Genomic DNA, 8923 nt, shown 5'->3' on the forward strand with positions numbered 1-8923 from the left:
AAAATCCTAATTGTAGTGTGAATTTATATGAGACTGGGGGCATACAAGGGGAAGTGAAAACAAGATTCACCTCCTTTTTCGGGTAAAATTACCTAAAATGCCATGGTAGTTTGTGTATTGTACGGTAATTTAAGATGTACTACCTCGGGTTTTCTGAATTTGTTAAAAGAAGGTTAGTTGAAAAAAGTGACTGTACTTGGACCCAATAAAGACAAGCGGATTTTTCGATTTGTGACGACGATGGAGTGCCACCTAAGATTATTCTACCAATAAAGCCTTGCCATGTCACTTAGTGGGCATTACTTTTGCCATGTCAGCAGCAAACCATGGGTTTGATTTTTCCCAGCAGGATTTTTAGTTATTTGAGATTAAGTATTTTTCATTGATTGTTTAATTTATAATTGTACTAAAATAATATGTATTGTACAATTTTAAGACAAAAATTGTTTGTTTATAAATTACTTTTCGTCTTATTTAGTAGAAAATGGTTTTAAGGAAGTTATGGGTATTTTTGTCATTTTAAATATTTTATCTGGGATGATTTCAGTATTATAGTTACATTATCTGGTTTGGATAACTTATTCGGTTACTAATTATTAATTTTGATATAACTGGAGCTAGTAATTACCAAAAAAAAATAGATAAGATTGGATAGGATAAAACCCGGACTCGATGGGCGGTTGAATCGAATGTGCACGTGGCAAAAGTGACAGTTAGACACGAGTCATCGCAATTTGCATCACAAGACATTCAATGTTATTTGACTGATCAAATCATTACAAAATAATATGTATGGTATAATTTTAAGACAAAATTGTTTGTTTATAAAATTACTTTTCGTCTTATTTAGTAGAAAAGGGTTTGAAGGATGTTATGGGTATTTTTGTAATTTTTATTATTTTATCCGGAAGGATTTCAGTATTATAGTTACATTATCTGGTATGGATAACTTATTCGGTTACTAATTATTAATCTTAATATAACTGAAGTTAGTAATTACCAAAAAAGAGATAAGATTGGATAGGATAAAGTGCGGACTCGATGGACGGTTGAATCGAATGTGCACGTGGCAAAAGTGACAGCTAGACACGAGTCAACATAATTTGCATTAAAAATGTGGTAACAGACACAAGACAATCAATGTTATTCGACTGATCAAATCGTTACAAAGTAATATGTATGGTATAATTTTAAGACAAAATTGTTTGTTTATAAAATTACTTTTCGTCTTATTATTTAGTAGAAAGGGTTTGAAGGATGTTATGGGTATTTTTGTAATTTTTATTATTTTATTCGGAAGGATTTCAATATTACAGTTACATTATCTGGAATGGATAACTTATTCGGTCACTAATTATTAATCTTGATATAACTGAAGTTAGTAATTACCAAAAAAAATAAAAAATTGGACAAGATAAAATGCGGACTCGATGGGCGGTTGAATCGAATGTGCACATGGCAAAAGTGACAGCTAGACACGAGTCAACACAATTTGCATTAAAAATATGATAACAAACATGAGACAATCTATGTTATTCAACTGATCAAATCGTTACATAAGATTCAAACTTTATTGTTACACTCTCGATCAACTATAGATAACTTTTTCTATTACTAATCATTAATTTTGATATAACTTAAGTCGACGGCTACTGAACAAGAGATAAGATCGTATGAGATAAAATTTGAAGTCGATAGGTGAATGAATTGGTAAGTACACGTGGCAAAAGCAATAAGACATACATTAATGAGCAAAAATTAAATCAGAATTGTGGTGTCGAACACGAGACAAAAAATAGATTATTGTTATTCAAATTATTAAACCATTACACAAGATTCTGATATTATTGTTACACACTCTATTATAAGTAACGCATCCAAGTACTAATTATTAATCATGATATAATATAAATTAGTAATTACTAAATAAGAGATAAAATTATATAATATAAAAATTTAACTTGGTGGATAGTTGAATGGGAGGTGCATGTGGCAAAAGCGACAAGTCAAGTATGAGTCAACAAAAATTGCAATTAATGATGCGATGTCAAACACGAGATATGGATCTGATTAGTATAATTTAAATGATCAAGCTATTACATAAGATTTTTATATTATTATTACACTCTCAATTATTGATAACTTATCTTACTACTAATTATTCATGACATAAACATAAATTAATAATTATCAATTAAGAGATAAGATTGTATAGAACAACATCTAAACTCGATAGGTGTTATCAGAAAAGGAAAAAACTCGATAGGTGGTTGAATCAAAAGTTGCATGCAGCAAAATGACAGGTTAGACGTGAGTCAGTAAAAAATATAATAAAACTCCAGTAACAACTACGATACATGGATCAAATCAATGTTATCTAAATAATCAAACTGTTACACATGATTCCGGTAATGATGACAGACAATTAATGAGCTTTGTGAGTGCTTAATTTATGGTACTCGATCTTTGAAATATAGTTATAAATAGTTGTAAAATTTTCACAAATAGCTACTTTAGAAAACTTAGTTAGGCAATTGTCTACAGTTAAAATGATTACGCGTTATATCTATAGTTTTAATTGCTATGGATAATCTTCATTTGTATAATTTGCGTGTAATTGTATAATTGAGTTATTTTTATTTGTATTTATATAAATTGGTTAGTATTAATTGATTTGTATTTATTTTTGTATAAATTATTTTTGATTGATTGAATCATTGATAATTACAATTTTGGTGGAATAACTAAAAAATTTATACAAATACAAACATATAAACTTTAAAAAGCTATACAAATTACATTATACAAACGTTATACAAATTACAAAAACTACATGCTTATACAACTCAGACGTGGCCGCGTAATTAAGCCTATAAATTAGTGGCAAATGATAATTAATTCAAATTGTAGCTACGTTAACTAATTTAACTAGGATATATTTATTTATTCACATAATTTTCCTTAAATAATATCTTACATTTTCGTTGAATGCCATCTAAAATTCATTCTTTCACAAGCATTATATTAAGTTCTCAAGCTTTTATACTTTCCAAGCGACATTGAAGTTCAGGGCAATTTAATTTTCTTATATGAGTTAATATTATTTTATTCTTTATTTTTATAAGTAAATTTATTATAATTTTATTATCGATCAAGTTACTTCATATAAAATTACGCATAAAAATTTAATTATATTATTCTAAAAGCAAATAAAACAAATCATTGTTTTAAATTTTTTATACTCAGCATACCCACCTACCTCTTACGGTATGAAAATCCAAAAATAGGAATTATCCAATTAATATGTCCACTTGTGTTGTAACGTTGACATGTCTATGGTATTGTATTACATGAAGTGCTTGAATTGTAAAATTACACAGAAATTTTATGCTAATATATTTTGTCCCATAATTATTTTTATTTGGTGTTGTGGGTCCACAAATAGGTCAAAATCTCTCCTTAAAGGGAAAAACAAATGTTAAGTGAATTGATTTCCCCCCACTCACGCTCCACCACTATCTCTCCTTCATTTGATAGATAGATCGTGATTTTAATTTGGGTGAATTAATAAAATTTGTATTAATGATGTAAATTATGAATTTATATGTAAGAATATATGAAAATTAGTATAAATTTTAAATATGAACTCATAATATTAATTGAGTAAATTTTAGGTTTAACAAACATAAAAATCATATTTGTATGTTATAACTATAGTTTGTATACATAAAAATCTGTATTTTTATATTTCGGTATACAAACTAAAACATAGTAATTGTATATAAACAAAATTACTACATATATACAACACTCTATATACCAAATGAGTCTATTTGTATATATCAGTATACAAATGGCTCCTGGAATTAATTTTTATACAACACATATGTATACCGAATGGGCCTATTTGTATATTTTGGTATACAAATGGGTCATGCAATTAATTTTTATACAACACATATGTATACCGAATGAGTCTATTTGTATATTTCGATATACAAATGGGATGACAAAAAACATGGAATGTTTGCTGCGAATTACAAATAAAAGAAAATATGCCTATAACATTTAATTTGAATTAATAGTTTGCTATTTCATACAATTTTCCCATATTAATAATATAATGAGTTTATTATGGAAAACTTTAAGAATCAAATTCATAAAATTTTAATTCCGAATTCGTTTCTATTTTTAATTAAACTAACTTCTTCCCATCTAAATTTAGTTGAGCACATCAATGACCACCAATACTGAATAATGTCTTTTTAAAGTCAATTGAATATTTTCTAAATTTTTATTATTATCTTACACAAATGAATTCGTCATAATTATATTAGTTTTAGGGTGATATTAATTTTTTACGTAATTCTCATCTTTATAATGGGCCTATCTAACCAAAATAAATGTCACTTTCGAAAAGGATGCTTATACGCCATTTGACATTATTGATTGGCATATCTTTATGAAGTTAGGTAGTATGCTCAACTATCATAAATCACAATGAAAGAATAAAACAGTATGTTTGTTAAGTATAGAAAATATTATTCTTTTTACGTTATTGGTACTTAGATAAATATGATATAAATCTTGTGGATTTACCTCATGTGACACATAACTTCATTAACAGGACATCTCTGCAAATTGGACAATCTGTTGGGAGATAGCTTTAAAATGAGGCGTAATGGAAGATCTCCAACAGGTATTTTCACACATGTTGATTGTCCAACTTCTGACTATAAATTTTGAGACTTCACCTAATTTTTATTCACAATGGAAGATCTCTTCTTTTGTGCGTCGTTTTCAAACAAAACAACAAGTGTCGTGTGATTTTGCTTCATCAAAGTTCTGTAATTTACATTGTCATTATTAATTTATCTGTTTTATCCCAAAAGTAACCCAAATCATTGACAATCGTGAGGGGAGTTATATTTCCTTAAGGTCACACAAACAACTTGTTGACTCGATTTTTTTTTCTACATTTCTGTTTCAGTATTTATTTTGTTTCTTTTTATAAAACAGAAACTGATTTCTGAAAAAACGGTTCGAAACACAGGTGATAATAACACTATCACCAGAGTGACGATATGTGATGCAGCAGATGAATAAAGTTTTGGCACAAAGTTGTTAAATATACAACAATATCTCCAGATTCATCCTTTCTGAGACATCTATATTTCAATACTTAAAACAAACGAATAACAACTTCAAACAGTTTTGAATACAGGTTGTTCCAGCACATGTTCAAAACTGAATCTATCGTGATTAGGTAATTGCGATCGTCAAGACAGCAACAACAACATTTCGTTTAAAGGAAGAAAGTAAAATAGTAAATGATACTAACACGCAAATATTGTTTCTACGATTACCTCATCTCCAAAAAAGAAAAAGGAAAAAGAAAGATGGAGCTAGCCCAGATCTAAAGCAACCTTGTAATACCCTTTATCCCTGGTATAGTAAATAGATGTAAAACTTTTACCCGTGTTTACACGAGAATAATTCAGAACTGAGACATCATATCATCAAAAAAAGAAAAAAAATTCAAATCCTCGGTGGAAGTGTTACTCTTCAGCTTGGATAAATAATCCACTAAATATGAAGTTACAGACATTTACAGATTGGCAGAATTAGAACCATAACATAGAGAAAGAAGTAAACATAATTTTTATCTTCCTCATGGCTCAAACAGAAAATTGCGATTCATGCTTTCATAGTTTTAGCAGCTACAAACGTTGGTCTGAATCACACCAGGTTCAAGCACATAGACGCTCATATCAAGCACTTGTGAGCATGAACAAACAACCCCACTACAGGGATTTTGGTGATTCTGGAATAGGATCATTTGGCCCAAGGTCATCAATTGGTGGCCGCTGCTTATGATGATTGGTGACTGATTGATAAGCAATTGCTAAAGCTAGGGCCTGGACATAAACGAAACAAACAAAATGAACGAGTGCATGTAATAAGCAGCACTATCAGAAGTTCAAAGTCATCCAATTCTTGTTTAAGTCCAGAAATCCCAGGACTCAACAACAAAGCAAAGATGATACATTTATCCAAGACCAGATAATATAGCACGTGTCCTTTACACATTTGCTACTACACTAAAAAGAGGATCATAACTAAAGAACACTTACGACATGATCACGGTCTGGAGGAGCATATATTCCTGTAGTTATTGTTGTTCTCCTGCGAGTATCATTTGATGGTGCATCAGATATCTTTTTGAATCCTGTTGGAACAACTACTACTGGAAAACCCACTAGATTGCCAACACAAACTTTCTCCCAGTCAGTTGCATTTCCAATAAATGCATCAACACTGAAACTTTCTCTTACTTGCTGAATCAATATACCTCTAGCTCTTTGTGCCTGGTTAAATAACATACAAATATTGATCTTAGTGTTGACAAATTCTGAACCAACGGTTTAAAAGTGGATTATGAGCTCCGTTCTGTAACAAAGCCAGTCAGATTTTGAGATGTCTGAAAGAATTTAATTAATTAAGTTCTTCTCCTATACCAATGGAAATAAAAATAGTAACATTTTAAACATCTAAACCAAGAGAAACTCTGTAGGTCAAGACAATTACCTGAAAATAGTCAACTGCAGATATGGCACGTGCTCGGCGAAGTTCAATAGGCCATTGATCTTGAGCTTCATATTCATCATCCAGATTTGAGCGCTGCCATTTATCGAAGTGAGCCAGCATCTCAACATCCATTGTGAAATTGAGAATACCTTGGACAGAATCAACAGTGTAACTCAGGTTAAATGGGACCATATTCACTCCTTTTGATTGAAGTACATGAACGACCTGTCATCGTCATCACAATATAATCCAGTTAAGATATTCGTCAAATAGGATAAAGAACCCAATTAACTCAGCCACAATCAGATATTGGAAAATAACTACTTACTTCCATCTCAGCGTCCTCAAGATATCCAACAGTGAGCTTTGTGATATCAACTGAGAATGGATCTCCAAAGGATATGTCTCTAGATGAAACATCATCTGGGTCCTTTCCCCGAATGGCATCCAGAACAACCACACAATCCACAGAGTTTCTACAAAAAGGGCCTAATTTATCCTGACAAAAAGTTAGATTTTAGTGTATCGTAATCAAAACTAATGTTAGGAAAGGAATTGCACTGTGGAAGAAATATGAGTACCAAGCTTTCAGCTATGCTCATAACACCCGTTCGGCCGACAGCTCCAAAAGTGGGCCGCAGTGCCGTCACGCCACAGCGGGAAGCTGGATAGGTAATAGAGCCGGAAGTTTCTGAACCAATTGCAAATGGAACCAAACCTGCAATACCAGACTCTCTCTTAAAACAATATGTTCTGCCTACTAATCAATTATAAATCAGTAAAGGACATCATTTCCCCATTTCATTCTTCCAAAAGGGATACAAACTGACAATAGATATTGAGCAGAATTGTCATAATTGCAAATGGAGAAGACAGGTACCATAATTTGGAATTTAATCAGGGATAGCTCGATAGCTCAAAGATACCTGCTGAGGTGCAAGAAGCAGGACCTGCTGATGATCCCGTAGAATATTCCTCGATATTCCACGGGTTTCTTGTTCTACCACCAAACCAGATATCATCATATGCTAAAGAACCAGTTACTAACTTTGCAACAAGAACTGCCCCGGCAGATTTCAGCCTGCATCAACCATATCTAGATTATTACAAATACACGCACAGTAAGAATGGATATTTAGATCTGGCCTTATATGTCGTTGATTTCATGATTAGTTATACCTCTTATAAACCCAAGCTTCAATATCAAGAACTTGGACTTTAAAAGATGTTGAACCCCATGTTGTGGTATAGTTAGGTACTGCTATGATGTCCTTCAGACCATAAGGAATCCCATGAAGAGGACCTGTATAGAAAAGAAGATGTTATACTTGTAATCCCTTTGAGTTAAAACAGAGAATCTAGAGAGCAAAATATTGTTAAAAAGGGTTATGAGGCTATTAATGTCGCAAGGAAAGTGATCCAACAAAACATTGGAGAAAACATTTTTCGTATTACTCCAAATTTCATAAAGAAGTACCAAGAAATATCATTTCAAGAAGCTACCTATGCCATAAAATCCTAAAGTAAGCTTCTCTAAAATAAAAGAAATCAAGAAAAATTAATTCAGAGCATGAGATGAGAAGCGAAGGAAGCATTGGAAGATTACTCTGTCTGGAAAAGGTAACTGTAGAAAATGAACAACCTTAAGTGCTTGAAGGGTAAGGTAAACCATTACGGCATCAAGAAAATATCAGTCTGAAGAAACTGGAGAACATTGCAGCTTGAAGATTTACGATTTTCCTGATTATGTGTAATGTTTCGATGGTCTAATTTTGATATGGCTGATTATGCTCAAGGAACTCAATGATTGACAAATGGCCATGGAAGCATATATGGAAGACAAAATTACCTACCAAAGTGATCTGTTTCTGTTGGACTGCACTGCATAACTCATGCCTCACACAGGATAATCTCTCCAAAAGGAAACTCCAGCTTGCTAACCGATGCTATTTCTGCCACAAGCACACAGAAAATGTCAACCACTTACTACTGCACTGCCCAGCCGCCTCAGACCTCTGGAATATGTTTTGTTGCTTTTTTGGTCTTTCCTGGGTCATGCCTTTCTCTGTTAGGGATGCTCTTGAAAGTTGGAGTTCACGGGATGTTGAGAAAGCCATCAAGAGTATGTCGATGATGATCCCTGGTGTTATCTTTTGGTGTTTATGGACAGAGAGGAACAAAAGATGTTTTGATGGAATTTCAACTTCTAGAAATCTTTTGCGAGGCAGATGTCTAGTTAGCCTTTTTAGTTGGTCCAAACTGACCCCTGTAAATAATTTAGAACTCTTCTTGGATTTTGTTAGCTCTATAGCTTAGAAAGAGGCTACAAATCCTT

The 8923-nt window shown here is 32.0% G+C and overlaps 1 protein-coding gene across 2 annotated transcripts in view; it reads right to left on the reverse strand.

The window, feature by feature from the left end:
- Positions 1-5417: 5417 nt before the first annotated feature.
- Positions 5418-8923, reverse strand: part of LOC102601214 (glutamyl-tRNA(Gln) amidotransferase subunit A) — a 6686-nt gene continuing 3180 nt past the window's right edge. For both annotated transcript variants that reach the window (XM_015306197.1, XM_006341391.2), the window contains exons 7-13: positions 7768-7891; positions 7515-7669; positions 7170-7306; positions 6917-7087; positions 6589-6813; positions 6135-6368; positions 5418-5918 (exon numbers count right to left, since the gene is read on the reverse strand). In XM_015306197.1, coding sequence (XP_015161683.1) covers positions 5805-5918; positions 6135-6368; positions 6589-6813; positions 6917-7087; positions 7170-7306; positions 7515-7669; positions 7768-7891 — 1160 coding nt within the window. In that variant the 3' untranslated portion in view covers positions 5418-5804. The remainder of the gene's footprint in view (positions 5919-6134; positions 6369-6588; positions 6814-6916; positions 7088-7169; positions 7307-7514; positions 7670-7767; positions 7892-8923) is intronic.

This window comes from Solanum tuberosum, unplaced genomic scaffold (genome assembly GCF_000226075.1).
Source record: "Solanum tuberosum cultivar DM 1-3 516 R44 unplaced genomic scaffold, SolTub_3.0 scf00026, whole genome shotgun sequence".
NCBI classification, from domain to species: domain Eukaryota; kingdom Viridiplantae; phylum Streptophyta; class Magnoliopsida; order Solanales; family Solanaceae; genus Solanum; species Solanum tuberosum.